Consider the following 20,116-nt stretch of genomic DNA (forward strand, 5'->3'; position numbering starts at 1 on the left):
GAGCACATATCTTCTCCTTATTGTGGCTAGAGAGAAGAAAGGGTATGAAAAACTTACCAAGTAGATTGAGTTTCAGTATCTTGAAAATGAGACATCTTGGGTCAAGAATAGAGCAGTGGTGAGAGTCTAGTTGCTCTGAGGGACTGGAGGAGAGAAAGCCTCCTACTCCTACTTCTACTCGAATACCTTTGCATGATCAGCAATGCATCTTTCTTCCTCTCCTCTTTCCTTACCATGCTCACCCACCTTTGCTCTTTACCTCATGAGACTTCCATTGGCATTTTTGTACCAGGCGTACAGAAAACATCCAATCAGGTCAAGATGGTTATCACTTGATGAGCTTATACACAGCCTTCTGGGGACTCTAGTTATACAGAAAACACAAAATTCATGTCCTCCTGGATGGGACCCCCAGGAGTTCTGTTTTTTGTTTGTTTGTTTGGTTGGGTTTTTTTTTGTGGGGCAGTGAGGTTTAAGTGACTTGCCCAGGGTCACACAGCTAATTAAGTGTCAAGTGCCTCAGGCAGTATTTGAACTCAGGTCCTCCTGAATCCAGGGCTGATGCTTTATCCTACTGCATCACTAGCTTCCCCCTAAACCAGGGGATTCTTAAACTTGTTTTGCATCATGGTAAAGTTTGACATGTATGGTGAAGCTAAGGATATGGATGCTGTCTCAGAATAAGATTTTAAATGCAATAAAATAAAATCTGTGGAATTCACAAAGAAAACACTTATGTTGAAATTCAGTTATCAAAATCTTTTTTTTAAAGTTGTTTTCAGACCCTAGTTTGGAATCATTACTTTAAATTACAATCCCACATTAATTTCCAGCTCTGAAATCTATGATTTTAAGTGTTCATTTAATGTGAGAACAAAGCTTGTGAGAACTTGAGCACACATTGCTTACCTTACATATCTTTCTCTATATAGTCATTGTGTGCGTGTAGTACAGCCAGAGCAGGTAGGGCTTACTATTCCAGTATACTCTCCTCTCTCCTTAGTATGTATCAATATTGAATGAAGAATGAGGAAACGCTTTCAGGTCAAATTCTGTCCAGTATAACTTATCTGAATCATGAGCTAGCAATCTCACTTATGCTCTAAGTTTCTTTCTTTTTTTTTTATTTTTTGGTGAGGAAATTGGGGTTAAGTGCTTGCCCCAGGGTCACACAGCTAGAAGTGTCAAATGTCTGAGGCCTGGATTTGAATCCAGGTCCCTCCTGAATCCATGGCCGGTGCTCTATCCACTGCACCACCTAGCTGCCCCACTAACTTTTCTATTTCTAAAGGAGGAGTGCCCAGGGGAGATGTGGCCGAATCAATAGTCCAGTAAACATTTCTTAATCACCTACTATGAGGCCAGACACCAGATAGTCCTCTGTTTCTTAAGGAGGTTATACTCTAATAAGGAAAGACAAAACATGAAAGGGAACTGAGAAGCTAAGTATAGGGAAAGGCTCTGGCTTAGGTGCATGATGGACAAGTCAGAAAAGTCCAAAGTGGGATCGCTGGTGAGAAGTGGGGAGAAGACCATGCTGGGCCCCTCCTTAAGTGGAGGCCCTGAAGCCCATAGCTTTGCCCTACAGCAAGAGGATATGGAGGTGAAGTGCTACAGGCACTTCACAGAAATGCTTCATCAAAAAAGTGTGACCATGGGTGGAAATGTGGCTATTGATATAAAACATTTGAGTTTTTGTGGGAAGAAGGAATTGCTATTAACTGTTCTGCAGTTCTTCCCTTTCCCCTTCTTCTTCCTCTTTCTTTTCTTCCCCTTCCCCTTTTCTGCTTCTCCTTCCTCCTCCCCCTTCCTTCTTTCCTCCTTCCCCCTTCTCCCCTCTCCTCCCCTTTTTTCCTTTCATTCTTCCCTTCCCCTGTTTCCCTCTCTTCCTCTTCCCTCTTCCCTTCCTATTCCTCCTTTTTCCTTTTCTTTGTCTTCCCCCTCCCCCTTCCCCTTATTTCTCTATCTCAGTCAGTCTGGAAGCACAGGGGCCACTCCCTGGACCCTAACCCACAACTGAATGGCACAGAGACTTTGAGCTGCTCCATTTTGGACCTGAGTCATCAACTTGCCCCTCCTTAGGCAACCTGTGGTTCCTTCTCTCCACCCTTCCTCCTGAGGGCTCACTATTATTGGTGCTGGACTTAGTGTAGACACCCAATCAGCCTTTAGCCTCGTGGCAGCTCAGAATTTCCCAGCTAAAGATATCCACTAGCCTCAGCTTCCCTAGTAGCATAGGTTACAGGCATGTGTCACAACCCCTGGCTGCCCCAATTTCATTTTCCCAGGAATGGACTAAAAAAAAAAAAAGTGCTACCCATAGTTCGAGGGATCCATAGGCATGTACCAAAGTCTATTTGAAACAATTCATTATTTCATCCAGCGGTCCCCAAAGTATAGGCTGACATTTCCCTGTCTGATTTGCTATCAGTGTGAAGCACCCCTTTTCCAGAAGCTGACTCTTCTCTAAAGAGTAAGAGACAATTCCCTCTCCAAAGCTCATTCAACTCTTGGCCTTTCTGCTGAGCTTGCCAGCAAGCATGCTAATTAGTGTCAGCTGTGACAGTGGGTTTGGTGATGTGAACACCTGTTCACTGGGTACTGGAATGAGACCATCTTGTTTTGTTCGGGCCACTAAACATCCGTTAGATGGTAATGACTTTAAATCATCAGCCGTCTCAGCTGAACTGGAGTTGGGTAACCTAGATTACCCTTCTGAATCTGTTTTAAATAAGTCCCTCATTTTGCTCTAAGCCTGGACCTCCCTCTCTCTTAGGCATTCCCATGTGCAACCTAACGCCTTGGGAAATATTTAAATTGCCTGTACAGCTTTCCTGTCAAGTATAGTGATTGCGTAGGAGAAAACAGGTTTGGGGACAGATTGTTCTTCAGTCCCTTTATCTGACTCTTCATGATCCCATTTTTGGATTTTCTTGGTAGAGATACTGGAGTGCTTTGCAATTTCCTTCTCCAGCTCATTTTACAGATGAAGAAACTGAGACAAAGAGGTTAAATGACTTGCTTAAGGGCACACAGCTAGTAAGTATCTGAAGCAGGATTTGAACTCAGGAAGACGAGTCCTCCTAACTCCAGGTCTAGCATCTATGCACGATGGTGCTACCTACCTGCCCTTCCGGGACAGATACAGCCACAGTAATCCTTTCAAAAGAGAAACAACAGCTCTAATCGTATGCTGTGAGGTGAGCCTAGGTCTTCCTTAGGGCTTGCATTGAGCAGTATTATTTTTATTGAATGAGTAAACAACAGAAAAGAGGCAGTGCAAATAACCCTGGCTCTGGAGTCAGAAGACCTAAATTCAAATGTGGCCTCTAATGTCTGCTACCAAAGCAGTCTTGGGCAAGTCACTTAATCAATCTGTGCCTCAGTTTCCTATAAAATGAAGGAATCAGTCTAGATGGCTTTTGAGGTATCTTCTAACTTGACCAATAGCATTACTTACATTAAAACAATTTTCCAATTAAATCCATAGATTAAGATGTTTTATGGAAACCTTTAGGAGATCATTCAGTAGCAAACCTTTCCCTTCATATTAAAAAAAGCAGGCGGCAGCTAGGTGGCGCAGTAGATAAGAGCACTGGCCCTGGAGTCAGGAGTACCTGGGTTCAAATCCGGCCTCAGACACTCAACACTTACTAGCTGTGTGACCCTGGGCAAGTCACTTAACCCCAATTGCCTCACTAAAATTTAAAAAAAAAAAGCATGTAGTCACTTAGAGAAAAGGAAAGGCAGTGGGTATTCCAAGCTGGCAAATGAAACCCTCAGATTTTATCATTTGTAACATTTGATATATGTTGACTTTTTTAATTGGCTAATTTATCATTTAAGCACTTCTTTGGGGGGGACAGGGCAATAAGGGTTAAGTGACTTGCCCAGGGTCATACAGCTAGTAAGTGTCAAGTGTCTGAGGCTGGATTTGAACTCGGATCCTCCTGAATTCAGGGCTGGTGCTTTATCCATTGCACCACCTAGCTGCTGTGCCCCACCTCCCCATTTAAGCACTTTTGCAAAAAAAAAAAAATTACTGTGTTTAATAAAGTTAAGGTTATGATCCCCATAAAAGTTCCAAAATTGGGATAAAGACAATTTGGCTGGGTCTAAACAGGTGAGGCATCAGGGGAAAAGTCAGCCTAACATAGTGGAGAGAGCATTGGTTTGGGATTCAGGAACCATTGGTTCTAGTCCTGAATCTATTACGAGCTAATTAGGTGACCCTGGGAAAATCATTTAAATTGTCTACCTCTCAAGTTTCTCATTTTTTAAATTAGGGAAAAGGAGGAAGGATGACTAGGTGAACTCTGAGGTCCCTATTCATTCCACAACTGCACAATCATTTGTTATACCAAAACATTAAGATGTAGACAGAGGAAAGTGACTTAGCCCACTTGCATGGGCTCACCCTAAACCATACTATTCGATTCAAAGGGGAACCTACTCTTGATGAAAAAAAGAAAATGCAGAGGGCTGGAACAGGGGAAGCCATGAGAAGTCCTGTGGAAATGGGAGGGCAAGGAATCAAGTGAAACTGTTTAGGCCCATTGGGCAAAAGGAAGGTCGAGACTAATGCTGGGGTGCTGAGCTCTTGCACTTCCCCATCACTACACACCCCAAAGTTTCAATCCTGCCTTCCCTTTCTCTCCTCCAACTCCCTTTTGGAATCCTTAAACCATTCTCTCTGTGTATGGGGAAAATCTATTTCCCTTTCTTTTTGAAACATTTACTTGTCTTTACAGTGTTAATCACAGACATTTGCTATTCTGGGCATACTTATTGGAAATGCATTTGGAAGAAAGCAATTAAGATAGAAGAACAACCCCAAATAATATATAGGAGGATCTAGCACTAAGGTGTTTTGCCAGACTGCGGCCTTTATCAGGAAACTCGGTGCTAAAAAAAAGAAAACTAGAGAAAGAATTAGATCCTTTAATACAACTTCTATCTTGGCTTTGAGTCAGTAAACAAGGGGGAGGCCCCAGTAGAAGTAATAGACCACTGCTACACATAGTTATGTAAATAGGTTTGAGTTGTCAACGACTGATAAATAGATACAATGCAATAAATAGATATCTTGGAATTACATGAAAAATTCCAAAAGTTATAAATAGAACCAAAATGAATAGAAGTTACAGATATTGGGTTTTTGTTGGTTTTTTTTTTTTTTTTTTGTGGGGCAATGGGGGTTAAGTGACTTGCCCAGGGTCACACAGCTAGTAAGTGTCAAGTGTCTGAGGCTGGATTTGAACTCAGGTACTCCTGAATCCAGGGCCGGTGCTTTAACCACTGCGCCATCTAGCTGCCCCACCAGATATTGTTTTAAATATGATTTATTCTTCCCAGGCCTTGACCTTAAGGAACTGCCTAACCTCTCTGACAATGATTTAAAACTGCCTATGTAGCCAGCCCTTAGTCATGGAGATTTAGAATGAGAATAGTTTGGGGCAGCTGGGTGGTGCAGTGGATAGAGCACCAGCCCTGGAGTCAGGAGGACCTGAGTTCAAATCCGGCCTCAGACACTTAACACTCACTAGCTGTGTGACCCTGGGCAAGTCACTTAACCCCAATTGCCTCACCAAAAAAAAAGAAAAAGAAAAAAGAATGAGAATAGTTTAAATGCAAAAGGTGAATTATTAGGAAATCCCGATTATCAATTAATTATTTCCTAATTATTGGGAAATCCTACATAAACTACAGGGTGGACCTAAAGTCACAAAGGGGTTTCAATATTTAATAACTCCTTTTTTAATGTACAATACCATAGAATTATATATGGTATATATAGGAAATGAATTATATTATGAGTGAAAAATCAAATCTCGTAAAAATAATTTTCAGAAAGTTATTAGAACACTGTGACTTTTGGGGACAGCTAGGTGGTGCAGTGGATAAAGCACCGGCCCTGGATTCAGGAGTACCTGAGTTCAAATCCAGCCTAAGACACTTGATACTTACTAGCTGTGTGACCCTGGGCAAGTCACTTAACCTCCATTGCCCCGCCAAAAACAAAAACAAAAACAAAAAAAAAAAGAACACTGTGACTTTTGGCCTACCCTGTAGTATTAAGAAGTTGTCGCTCTTCAGAGTTGGGTTTTTGTGTGTGTGTATGTGGTTTTTTTTTAATGTTTGCAATATTGTTGGTATTACTGACCCAAGCATATCCTTATGGACAGGGGAAGTGAAGAGTAGGACCAGGCTTTGCTCCTTGTCTTTGGAAATGTATGATCTTACCAAGTTTTTCCACTTAGTGAAAAGTTATATTTGTTATTATTTGTTACTATTATCTGTCTTTTCAACTTGATCTTTCTCCATAATTTCCAATTTATCTGTATATAGCTTGTTTGTAAATAGTTGTTTGCATGTTATCTCTCCCATTAAACCTCCTTTGTTGGCAAGAACCATTTTTTTTCCTTCTTTGTATCCACAGTGCTTAGCACAGCCAGTGCTTGGCACATAGTTGGAGCTTAATACATTTTCCTTTTTTTTTTTTTTTTTTTTGCAGGGCAATGGGGGTTAAGTGACTTGCCCAGGGTCACACAGCTAGTAAGTGTCAAGTGTCTGAGGCCATATTTGAACTCAGGTACTCCTGACTCCAGGGCCGGTGCTTTATCCACTGCGCCACCTAGCTGCCCCCAATACATTTTCATTAACTGACTCGACATCCTGAGGGGTAGCTAGGTGGAGCTCTAGCCCTAGAGTCAAGAGGAGACCTGAGTTCAAATCTCACCTCAGACACTTACGAGCTGTGTGACCCTGGGCAAGTTACTTAACCCCAACTGCCTTAAATATCCAGGGCCATCTCCAGTTGTCCTGATGTCTATCTTGCCACTGGAGCTAGATGGCTCTGGAGGAGAGAGTTGAGGCCGATGACCTTGCATAGCCCTCCCTCACTTAAAGCAAATTTAGTGCAAGTCATGACATCGGGGTGATGTCCTCTTCAAGAACAAAGGACAAGGGACAGCTAGGTGGTGAAGTGGATAAAGCATCGGCCCTGGATTCAGGAGGACCTGAGTTCAAATCCAGCCTCAAACCCTTGACACTTACTTGCTGTGTGACCCTGAGCAAGTCACTTAACCCTGGTTGCCCCACAAAAGGGAAAAAAAAGAAAAGAAAGAGAGAGAGAAAAAGAAAGAACAACAACAACATCATCGTGAATTTGCATTTAGACCCTACCTAAAACATTTTGGTTCACATTAAGATGTTAGAAAACTTACAGTGTTTTACTCTCCTAGCCAAATCCTTTTAAAATTTGCATTTTAAAAGAGTCTGGTAGGATGACCTTGCTTAACCTGAAGGAATGAATCACTAATGGTAAAATTTCTGGTATATGTGAGGATGTAGCAAGCTCTGCCCCTACTTCCTGATTTTCCTAATTTGGGTTTTTTTTGCTCTTTGCTCTCAACACAAATATCTACCCCACCCCCAACCTAGTATTCTAGTGGGAGAATGCTCCACTTAAAGCAAAGTTTCATTTTGGCTGATTAAAAGAAAATGGGAAGATTAGTCTTGTTACAACTTTATAATAGTTGTTGGTGAGAGAAATGATTATTTCTTTCTTATATTAATAGCCAGTTATTAAAATTGGGGAGACCCAAGTTTTTTCCCCTGTCTTATTTCCTTGCCCAAGAGCTAGTCTCTCAAGGACAGGACTGATGGAAGATGGGATTAATATTCTTCTCATTCTGGGTATTGCTCCTGCACCCAACTAGATCAGATTTCTAATCTAAAATGAACTCCTGCCCATTGTGTTGCACTCAAGCTAATTTGGATGGAGGTAGATCTACCCAAGGCTGTGTGTGGTCTTCGTGTAAAGGTAGTCCCTTTGTCCAAGAGTGACATGATGTCACTCTCCCAGCTCCTAATTAGAATAGGTCCACCTGGGGCGGCTAGGTGGCGCAGTGGATAAAGCACAGGCCCTGGAGTCAGGAGTATCCGGCCTCCGACACTTAACACTTACTAGCTGTGTGACCCTGGGCAAGTCACTTAACCCCAATTGCCTCACTTAAAAAAAAAAAAAAGAATAGGTCCACCTATCATTAATTGTTAACCAATCAGAGTTGATTGCCAACCTGTGGAACACCTACTTTTCCAAGGGTACATAAAATCATGAGGCCCCCCAATTGTCTTTGGTCTGAGAAAGCTAGTCAAATGACTGTTCCTTTTATTAACAAAATACTAGCATTATTAATAAAATGATTAATTATCCAGAAATTATGTCTTTTGAACTTTTTAAACATCACATTGGTCTTCCAGTGTGGAAGGAAATGCCATTACTTAAGCAACAGTTGTACAAAAAACACTGGATTGAAAGGGAGCTTCCAGATCCTCTCTTACTCTAAACATGTCATCCTATTAATCAATGAAAAAGTCTTTTTTCCCCCAATTTTTTCAATGACTAGACATTTATTTTCTCTCCATTCCACATTCCTCCCTGTATTTGGAGAAAAAGAAAGAAAGAAAAACAAAGCTTTTGCAACAATTTTGTTTAATCAAGCAAAATAAATTCCTTCGCTGGCCATTTCTAAAAATGTGTGTCCCATTCTGCACCTTGAGTAGCATGCGCCATCCATGTCCTGGAATTGTTGCTAGTCATTACATTGATCAGAGTTCTTAAGTTGAAAAATTCTTTACATACTTCTTATGGGCCCAGCACTGCATAAGATGCTATGGTAGGCTTTTCAAAATATATTCAAAATATAAACTAACAGTTTAGTTGAGGAGACAAAGCTGATACCCATCGAATGGTAATAGGTAATTATAAAATTGTATGTGATTAGGTGCTAAATTGTATGGTATAGGCTTGTACTGTAAGATTTTAGTTAAGGGAATCTCAATCAAACTGGAGAAGGAAAGAAAGGTTTTACAGAAGAGGTATGTGTTGAGCTAGGCTTGGAAAGGAGAAGCATTTCAGTTGAGGGAAATAACATGAATATTTTAGGAGTTGTGAAGAGATGGTCCTGATTAATTAGAGTTGAGTGTATTGGAGTATATTAGAGAATAGTAGGATAAAGTTAAATAGCAGGGCAGGATCAGGGTATATGGGATCTTGAAAACCAGGCTTCAATTTTATCATTTAGGAGTTTGGACTTGATATAAAATAAGGGAGCTATTGAAACAGAGGAATAATAACAAAAGTAGCTATAAGGTAGAAGATTTTGGCCATGCTATACAAGATGATTTATAGGAGTTGGGAAGAGACTTGAATTAGGATGCTATGGTAGTAATTCAGTTGTGAGGCATTGAAGGCCTAGATTCTGGTGGTGACAGTAAGTATTGAAAAAAGAATTAGGTATGAGACACTTTGAAGGAGGAATTAGTTGGCTTGGCTCCTGACTATATATAAGAGATGAAAGATAAAAAGAAAAGAGTTCAAAATGGTTGTTTCCCAGACTTTCCAGATTGGGAATTCCCAATGAAGTGGGAATAATTTCCATGGGAGAAACTGTTACCATTGGCAAAGAGGGAAAAATTGAGAATGGGAAAACCTAGTGAGTTCTGCTTTGGATATGTTGACTTTGAGGACAATCAAATGTAATCATCCAGTAAGCAGTTGGAACAATACGATCGGAACATAAATGAGAAGATAGAATTCAAGAAATAAATTTCAAGAAATAAATCGTCAGCTTAGAGCTAGGAGTTGAGTCATGAGAATAGATGAAATCCCAGAGAGAGGATTTAGAGAAAAACATGCCAAGGACCAGAGATTAAACCTTGGGGGAGGTGGGTGGAGATACTCTCAGGACACAGGAGGAGGAAGAGAAACCAACATTTCAGAAATGTCAGTGATATTTCATGGTTTCTTTGGCAAACAAACCAAAAACATACCATTTGAGAACCTAAAAGAGATTCTCATAAAAAATAATGTTCAATCCAGATGGTAGAATTTGAGGAGGAAAATGGTTTCCTTTTTAAAAAATCATGAAAGAGCTTATTCTATATTTTTGGCAAAGAATTCTTAAAATATTATTTGGAAAATTAAGACATTTGTAAAATACAAGATTACACAAATGCATCCCAAAATAGTAAAACTCTCCATTATTTAATTCCATCCTTTAAAAGCTTGTTTCCAAAAAATAAATTAATTAATTAATTAAAATTAAAATTAAAAAAATTTTTAAAAGCTTGTTTCCACATTTATAAAATAAATTCTCTGTTGGACCAAAAGCTTATTTATTGAATTTTAACCAAGGCTAAAAGTCCTATTGGCTTTTTTTTATTCATTACAGTTTCCACCATCTTTGTCATTCTTGATAATGTTCTTAAAATAGATCAATCTAGTGAAGAAGGATTCATTCTTGCTGATCAAAACAAGCTCTGATGGCACATCTCATGCAGATCTGTAAAAGAATATATCTGATAGTGTTTCCAGAGGAGGGAGATTGGGTTAGTAGATAAAGCACTAAGCATTCTATAATTCCTACTAATGCAATGTAAGCTTAATTAATATCACCCCTTTGGGGGTGGCTAGGTGGCACAGTGGATAGAGCACCAGCCCTGGATTCAGGAGGACCTGAGTTCAAATCCGGCCTCAGACACGTGACACTTACTAGCTGTGTGTGACCCTGGGCAAGTCACTTAACCCTCATTGCCCTGCCAAAAAAATAATAACATTACCCCTTTTCTGTACCCAGGTGAATGAGGCTGTTGATAATCATTTTTTGAACACAATGAGAGAATTTAAAAAAGGGATACACTACAAGGGAAAGGAGAAACGAGTTGTATTGAAATGGATAGTAGTGAAACTGATAAATGGTTTGAGAGATACACTGAACAAGTGTGTGGAATTTCTTTTTGGGTTGGGTTGGGTTTTGGGTGTAGGGTTTTGGTTGTTGGGGTTTTTTTTTAACTTTTTGAAAGATTGAGATATTGGTAATGGTTGATAAGAAGCTAACAAACCAATATCTGCCAGATGGTCCTTAATGACTTGCTGTGGGTTTGATGTAGTGTCAGTCCCAGTGAGATGCAGCTGGGCCATTAAGCAAAGCTGAAACCCTTTGCAGTAATTATTGATCGCTGTTGCTAGGCTTCTTGGGTGCTCCCAATTTGCACCCCTTCAACCCAGGCCCACGTCTAATTTGGGAGTACATTGTTTAATGTTGGAGAAGGCAGGATTAGAGATGGGAAGGGGTGCGGGGAAATGATAACATCTTTTTATGAAGACATATATTCAACAAATATGAGTGACTACTATGTATAAAGTGCCTTGTCTACTGAAGCTGCTTGTTAAACATTTGTTCAATGAATGAATTAATAAATAGCTAACATTTATATAGTAATTTAAGGTTTACCATTCTCATTTTACAGATGAGGAAACTAAGGCAAAGAGAAGTTAGGTGACTTACCCAGGATCATACAGCTCATGCCTGGAGCAGAATTGAACTCAGATCTTCTTGGCATAAGTCCAGTACTCCATGAACAATACCATCCACCTGCCTTTTCTATCAAGAAGCTTATCTTATAAGTGAGGCAAATAAGATAAATACACAAATAATTTTAGTGCAAAAAAGAATATAAGGCCCTATTAACCCTGATGGATGAGATCAATGTCATAAAGTAATACAGGGGGCAGTTAGGTGCTACAGTGGATAGAGCACCAGCCCTGGATTCAGGAGGACCTGAGTTCAAATCTGGCCTTAGACACTTAACACTACTGGCTCTGTGACCCTGGGAAAGTCACTTAACCCCAATTGCCTCACCAAAATAAATAAATAATTAAAAATTAAAAATTAAAAACCAAAGTAATACAGAGAGAAAAAAAAGCAAACATTTATTAAGCACCTACTCTGTGCCAGGAACTGTGCTAAGTACATTTTCTAGATATTATCTCTTTTGATCTACACAACAACCCTTCAAGGTAGGTGTTATTATTCTCACTTTACAGTTGAGGAAACTGAGGCAAACAGAGGCTGCATACCTCATAAGTGCTGAGGCCATATTTGAAATTAATTCTTCCTGACTCCAGGCCCAGCACTCTAACCACTGTACCACCTTAAAGAAATAAACATGTAGAGCTTTTTTTGGGAGGGAGGCAATTGGGGTTAAGTTACTTTCCCAGGGTCACACAGCTAGTTAAGTGTCAAGTGTCTGAGGCCGTATTTGAACTCAGATCCTCCTGACTCGAGGGCCGGTGCTCTATCTACTGTGCCACCTAGCTTCCCCATGTAGAGCTTTAATAGATAGTGAGAGCTTTTGATGAGCTACATAAAGAGCTTTTGGGGGTTAGGATCCAGGGATGGATGCCATGAACCATCTCTGGCTACCCAAAGGGATCCCATCTACTTATCTGTAACAGTCCCTTGTGCTCCGTACCCTAGGATGGTTTGAGCTTGCCATCTTAATGCAAAAGAGTATCATGGGGGGTGGGACAGCTAGGTGGTACAGTGGATAAAGCACTGGCCCTGGATTCAAATCTGACCTCAGACACTTGACACGTACTACCTGCGTGACCCTGGGCAAGTCACTTAACCCTCATTGGCCTGCAAAAAAAGAAAGAAAGGGAAAAAAAGAGTATTGTGGGTTAGCTTACCTTTTCTTCTTAAATATTATTATGGAATAATTAGGGTTTGGGGGATATATGAACTGACTATAGATCCATGGGTGTCTGCTCAGATTTGATGCCACCCACTTGGACATTTCACCTGGGCATGTTCTATTGTATTCAGGTTGACTGAGAAGTACATTGACATATTTTCTGTTGTTATATAGCTTCACCTTAGGTTTGGTTATATAAAAGTCCCATTACCTTTCTGCATCAGAGATCCGGGAAGGGGAACCATCTCTGTTTGGTACAATTTGATTTTCCTCAGATCTACATTACTCTTTCCTATTCCTAAAATATGACAGTCCTAGCCCGTGACTAAAGCTGAGACACATCCACGATGAAACTGGCCATGACAACAGGTCAGCTTGGTCTGGGGGACAGCGTTCCTCAAAAGTAATGCTTCAGGTGGTGAGTGATCAAAAGCTTGAGGTGGGCAAATAGGGCAATGAGCAAGAGCAGCTCACAAGCATGAGCCAGAAGCAATGAGCATCCACACAGGTCATCAGTGTTGGGATACTCAGAGAGGGAAGATATCAGATTCAGGGGCATGATGGATGATGGGAAATCAACAGATGGCTGGCCTGAGTGCTCACCTTAAAAGTAGGTTCTAGGGGCAGGTAGGTGGCACAGTGGATAGAGCACTGGCCCTGGATTCAGGAGGACCTGAGTTCAAATCTGGCCTCAGACACTTAACACTACTAGCTGTGTGACCCTGGGCAAGTCACTTAACCCCAATTGCCTCACAAAAAAAAAAAAAAGTAGGTTCTGGAAGGAGCTCTCCATTTTCATCTTCTCTAATCAGAGGGAGGGGCCTCAGGGGCAGGAGGTACTGATGAATAGCCTGAAGGCTCATCACTGACTACTAGGACATCCAATCTATCATAGTCATGGTATGAGATCCCGTAGATGAGTCAAGGAGCAGTGGAGAATCAAGCATACAGTGCTTGTCTCCTTTGGGCCAACAAAAGCCAGCAAGCTATTATACTGTATGGTTATTGAATTATTTTTAGTTGTCTATATTTTTCCAGTGCATTTTTCCCATAGGATAAACTTAGCCTACCTCTGCCCAAGGAAAGCGGTGGTCACCATACATTTGAACACTGTTTAAGCTTTAAGCAAGGGAACATATTGGTGTGGAATTGATGGTCAAAAAGACTTTTGCAATTCCCATATTGCTGTAATGAAACATCTTTCTTCCTTAAGATGCCAAGGACTTTATTTATTGCCGTGTAAATCACAAGACCCAGAATTTATGTTGTTCAGTGCAGTCCGCTTATGGCCAACTTATCTTTTTCACCAAACATCATCTCTCTAAGTAGAAATACAATGCCCTGGAACAATTTTGGAATTTCAGTCTACATTTCTAAAAGTAGTATTTCCCAGGATCTGTTTGCTCTGAGTTTTTACTACGTAAAATTTTGTTTGTTTCTGCTTTATTCGAGAAATAGTCACCACTAAAAAACTATGAGTGTTTATAGGAGTATTGTGCTCAAATTTCTGGGGGGCCTACTATAAATTTATTTTTTAAATAATTTTAATGGATGCATTTTATTTTACATTACTGATCCTTCCTGCATATAAACAGTGGACAGGACACTTGGTTCATTGGGCTCTATTCAATGTCAAGAGATTTAGAGGTAGACGGCCAAGAGGGTAGACGCCATGTGAAGGATTTTGGGTAGAACAGGGAAAATAGTTGCATAGAATGTGCACGCACAAGTGAAATGTGATCTGCCCGGCTAGGAGTACCTAAATTGATAAAATCATAGACCCATTGAAATTTCAAAGAAGTAACAGTGGCCCCAGTAACCTTCAGAGACACAGCTTATTCTTTATTGTATACAGTAAGTGCTTCTAATGATTTTGTAAGATCCAGGACTTATTTCCGGATTCAGAATTTTTAGAACTTGTTCAGGGATTGGCCTTAGGCAAAATTGTGAAGTAAAGTTGTCTTGGGCTTGGGTTGGTTTTCATTTTATCTTCTTGTCTTCAATGCCTAGCATGGTGCTTGACCATAGTAAGTGCTTAATACAATGCTTGTTGAATCGAATTGAATTCTTTTTGGTGCCTTCTCGATTTTCCCATGACATTTTTTCCTCTCCCAAATGCCATTTCCCAGAAATGTACTCTTGCTTTAATTTGGCTATCATTAAGTCCCCAATATGATAGCAACCAATAATTAAAATAGAAGTAAATGACTTATAGACTGACCTCCCTCCGGGGTTTTAGCTTTAAAGATGGTCCAAAGGAACATAGCTGTAAGGGTGGAATGACTGGTTTGGCCTTGGTATTTTGTTACCAGGGGACTGTGCTCCTCAATGCACACCAAGTAAATATAGGACTACTGCATTCATTGATTAGGTCAAGTCCTATAATTAAGTTGTGGGCACAAGTGGGAGCTCCAGAAATTAATTCAAGTAATAGATTAAATAGAAATGAAGGAATGGTCAGTCAAGGAGAAGGGACATAGAAAATTGCTTGGACTAAATTTTAACTTTTCCCTTTCTTTCAGTTGACAAATTGTCAGCTCCATTTACCATCTGGCTTTTTTGTAATCATGAGCTGACCAATTAAAAAAAAAAGCACCACAGAAAGTATTTCCTGGGAGTCCCTAACCACAATGGGGCATTTGGAACATGCCCAGTCTCAGATAAAAGAGTATTCTCTTCCAGTTTTTATATCCTTATGTGTGAGAACCATATTACTAAGGATAGGTACTGGATCCATAATTTCATTGGTATAAGGAGCTCCCAGATGAAGAAATGAATGTTTGCATTCATCATTTCTTATTGCACACTAATATTTTGTTATATTAATATTCCATAGTTTGTTCAACCATTCCTACATAGATTGGTGTCCACTTTCATTTCCAGATATTTGCTACCACAAAGAGTATCTTTTGTTTCCACCTTTGACTTCCCTAGGATATACCCTCAGTGGTGAGATAATAGATTCAAAGGTTATTAACAGCCAGATGACATAGGCAATAGAGTGCTGGATTTAGAGTTAGGCAAAACAGAGCTGAAATCCTGCCTCAGACTAGCTGGTGAACCTAGACTGAACTTCTTTTACTTTCAGTGAGACATGGTACCTCTCTTACAGGATGATTGATGATCAAATGAGATAACAGGAAATCTAAATATTATTATTATTATTAATTATGGAAAGTTAAGCCACTTTTTTTTTCATAATTCCAAACTGAAATCCAGAATGGTTGAATCAAGTTCCACCAAGTGCATTTGTATACCTGTTTTGCCACATTTTCTCCGACACAAACTCTTCCCATCTTTGTTCACCTCAGTTCACATGAAATTGAAGTCACAGAGTTGTTTTTTTTTTTGTTTGTTTTTTTTTTTTTTTTTTTTTTTAGTGAGGCAATTGGGGTTAAGTGACTTGCCCAGGGTCACACAGCTAGTAAGTGTGTGTTAAGTGTCTGAGGCCGGATTTGAACTCAGGTACTCCTGACTCCAGGGCCGGTGCTCTATCCACTGCGCCACCTAGCTGCCCCCACAGAGTTGTTTTAAACTGCACTTCTCTTATTATTAGTGATGTGGAGCACATATTCATGTAATCGTTTATAGTTAGCAATTCTTTTGAAAACTATTTGTTCATATTCTCCGAGAGATGAGCTATTTATTGTTTAACGAGTCATTAAATATATCTTCCAGAATTTTTTTAGTTTAATTTGTGCCTTTGTTACAATTTTAGTTCAAACATACTTTTGGACCATCAGTTTCAACCCAAACTAAAACACTTTGTCACGGCCCACCTACGACCTCATCTGGAAAAACAGAGTTCCACTATCCATATGGAGAGCAGCAGGAATAAATATCTATGGTACATGCCAGAAGAATATATAAGACAGAGAAGACTGTCTACTAAAACTGACGTCTACAGCTTTGGAATTGTGAGTGTCCATCTTTACAGTGGTTTTTAATTTGGGGGTCTGTGAATTCATTTTAAATATATATTTTACTATTTGTATTTCATTTTCCTAGATTCCATTCCATTTCAAGGGGGGAGCAATGTCATCAATCATTTTCTAACCCTTTGGGAAAAATTAAAAGGACTTTGACTTTAGGCTGATTGCTTTTGCTCTACTCAGTGTTTGCTGTAAAAATGCACCTGAGTTATAAAGCATGAACCTCTTTACTAAAAGAATGGATTCATTGTCATAGTTAATAGAAGCAGATTGTAATTCGTGGGATGTTAAAACCTAGACTGAGGGGCAGCTAGGTGGCACAGTGGATAGAACACCAGCCCTGGATTCAGGAGGACCTGAGTTCAAATCTGGCCTCAGACACTTGACACTAGCTGTGTGACCCTGGGCAAGTCACTTAACCCCCATTGCCTCACCCCCCCCCCAAAAAAAAAACCCACCTAGACTGATTTAAATTTGTCTTCCCCCAGGTCATAATGGAAGTTTTAACAGGTTATAAAGTGGTGCTGGAAGGTCCAAAATATGTCCGACTGGTAAGAATCACCTTTGCCTATATGTCTTGCTGTTGGTCATATTCCTAATGGAGTGTTTCAGAAGACCTTTGTGTCTCTTTTTGTTACCCCCAGAGGGACCTCTTCGTGGAACTGATGGAGAAAAGAGGCCTCGAGTCATGTCTCTCCTTATTAGATAAAAAAATAAATCCATGTCCTCAGAATTTCTCCTGGAAATTATTTACTTTAGCAAACCAATGTGTAGCTTCCCGGGCAAAGTTAAGGCCAACAATGGATGAAGTAAGTATTCTCAGGATAATTTGATTCAAAATAGAGTATAGAACTCTTGAAAGTAGCAATAATGGGGGCAGCTAGGTGGCACAGTGGATAAAGCACCAGCCCTGGATTCAGGAGGACCTGAGTTCAAATCCGGCCTCAGACACTTGACACTTACTAGCTGTGTGACCCTGGGCAAGTCACTTAACCCCCATTGCCCCGCAAAAAAAAAAAAAAAGAAAGAAAAAGAAAAAAGAAAGTAGCAATAACACATCTATAGACCACTATGAGAGTTAAAGTGTTGTCCTCACTGAGTTAGATAGGGTGTGTATTATTAGAATAGTTTTATTGATGAGGAAGTCAGCCAGTGGGCATTTATTAAGTGCTTGCCATGTGCCAGGTACGGCACTAAGCTCTGGGTATGCAAAGAAAAGCAAAAACTTGGTTCTTGCTCTCAAGAAGTTGGCATTCTAATAAGGGAGATAACATATAAACAATGCACATAAAAGATATAGGCAGAGTACATAGAAGGTAATATCAGAGGGCCTCCAAAATGAGTTTTATCCCTTATACCGTGCTACCTCTCCCTGAAAAATACTCAGAGGAAACATGTATCTAAATGGAAGTTTTTATTAGTGAGAAGTCAGTTAAATATTGTCTAGATAGAAAGGACTCACCTAAAAAAAAGGTAAATTAATCTCTTTCAGGTAAAAAAAATATTAATTTTATCATAGTAGCAGCCATTTGTCAAATACCAACAGGTTGCCCAAATTAACATAGGAAGTTAATATGGTATTTGGGGATTGGTAGAACTGGAAAGAAACTTGGAGATAATCTAATTCAATTTACTTCATTTAGTAAATGAAAATGAAGCCAAGTTTGTATAAATAATTTGCCTAAGGCCACACAGGCTAAAACTGTTCATTGTATTTCATGAATCAATCAATTAATAAGCATTTATTTAAGTATCCCATATGCCTCAGGGAAGCTAGGTGTCACTGTGAATAGAGTGCTGGGCCTGGAGTCAAGAAGACTTATCTTCTTGAGGTCAAATATGGTCTCAGATGATTACTAGCTGTGTGATCCTAGGCAAGTCACTTTACCTTGTTTGCCTCAGTTTCCTCATTTGTAAAACGAGCTGGAGAAGGAAATGGCAAAACCAGTCTAGTATCTCTGCCAAGAAAACCCCAGGGGGCAGCTCCGTGGTGCAGTGATTAAAGCACTGGCCCTAGACTCAGGAGGACCTGAGTTCAAATCTGGCCTCAGACACTTACTTGATACTTACTAGCTGTGTGACCCTGGGCAAGTCACTTAACCCTCATTGCCTTGCCCTAAAAACAAAACAAACAAACAAACAAAACCCAAATGGGGTCACAAAGACCCCACATGACTGAAATGACTGGAACAATCACCACCATCTATGAGTCAGTCACTATAGTAAGCAATGGGGTTATAGAAGCAAAATTATACGGTCCCTGCTCTTAAGAAACTTATATTCTATCAAAAGACACAACAAGTGCATATATCAGCATGAACAAAATTATTACAAGGTAATTGGAGGAGAGGAAAAGTTTTATGTAGAAGGTAACATTTGAGCTGCTCTTAGAAGCAGTCTGGAATTCTAAGAGGTGGAGGTGAGCAGAGTGATTTCCAGTGATAAAGTACACAGTGCAAACACACAGACATCCAGAGATTTGGCACCTTTCAAAAAAAGGGCGGGGGGCAGCTAGGTGGCGCAGTGGGTAGAACACTGGCCCTGGATTCAGGAGGACCTGAGTTCAAATCTGGCATCAGACACTTGACACTTAATAGCTGTGTGACTCTGGGCAAGTCACTTAAGCCCAATTGCCTCACACACCAAAAAAAAAAAAAAGAAGAAGAAGAGGCAGAAGATGGAAGAGACTATATGGTATAGAGGAAGGACCCAGAATCACAACACTGTGTGAACTTGGGCAAGGCACTTCCCTGCCTCAGTTTCCTTATTTGTAAAATTAGGGGTTTGGATGAGATCTAGCTCTAAAATACTTCAAGTAAGCATATTTTGTGAAATGTAATAAAATGATTTTTAGCTAGAAAAACAATATCAGTTCTTAAACTCTTGTTCGGTTGGTTTGTTTGTTTTTAAATTAGGTCCTGATTGCTCTTGAAAGTACTTACCCTATTTTATATTTTGCTGAAGATCCTCCCCAGTCGCTGAAGTCCTTCAGGTCTCCTTCTCCTCTTTTCCTTGATCACTTACCCAGTGTTCCCATGGAAAATGATGAAAGTCAGGATATTGGTTCACCTCCTAAGGAAAAGTCAGACAAAGATGGATTTGCTCAGAAAACTCCATTAGAGTGTAGCCAGTCTGAAGTCACCTTTCTGGGCCTTGACAGAAAGGCTCTGGGTAAAGAAAAGGCCTGTGTTTCTGAGGTACCTGTGACTTCCTGGGAAGACAACTTCTCATCGAACCATATACACCCATCCCAGGACTCAAGAGTTTGTTTTATGAGTATTGAACTTTCCTCAGAGTCTAAAAGTCCTTCAGGTTTGAGCAGGCTAGTTGAACCGAGTACCTCTTCAGAATCATATCGAAATAAAGATGAAAAGTTGGAAAGAGATGACTTTTAAAAATATTTCAACATTGGGGCAGCTAGATGGCGCAGTGGATAAAGCACCGGCCCTGGATTCAGGAGTACCTGAGTTCAAATCCGGCCTCAGACACTTGATACTTGCTAGCTGTGTGACCCTGGGCAAGTCACTTAACCCCCATTGCCCCACAAAAACAAAAAACAAACAAAAAAAAATATTTCACAATCAGATTTAAAAAAAACTGAGGGAAGCACTATACAGTGACGACTATAAACTATTGTTTTG

At 40.1% G+C, this 20,116-nt stretch overlaps 1 protein-coding gene across 1 annotated transcript in view; it reads left to right on the forward strand.

Annotated features, from left to right (window-relative positions):
* IRAK3 (interleukin 1 receptor associated kinase 3) overlaps positions 1 to 19,870 on the forward strand; it is a 95,238-nt gene extending 75,368 nt beyond the window's left edge. Inside the window, 4 exon segments of the mRNA XM_043967812.1 lie at positions 16,262 to 16,460; positions 16,964 to 17,026; positions 17,120 to 17,284; positions 19,391 to 19,870. Of these exon segments, the coding sequence (XP_043823747.1) occupies positions 16,262 to 16,460; positions 16,964 to 17,026; positions 17,120 to 17,284; positions 19,391 to 19,870 (907 nt within the window).
* Positions 19,871 to 20,116: the final 246 nt, after the last annotated feature.

Source organism: Dromiciops gliroides, chromosome 5, assembly GCF_019393635.1.
Source record: "Dromiciops gliroides isolate mDroGli1 chromosome 5, mDroGli1.pri, whole genome shotgun sequence".
Taxonomy (NCBI): Eukaryota; Metazoa; Chordata; class Mammalia; order Microbiotheria; family Microbiotheriidae; genus Dromiciops; species Dromiciops gliroides.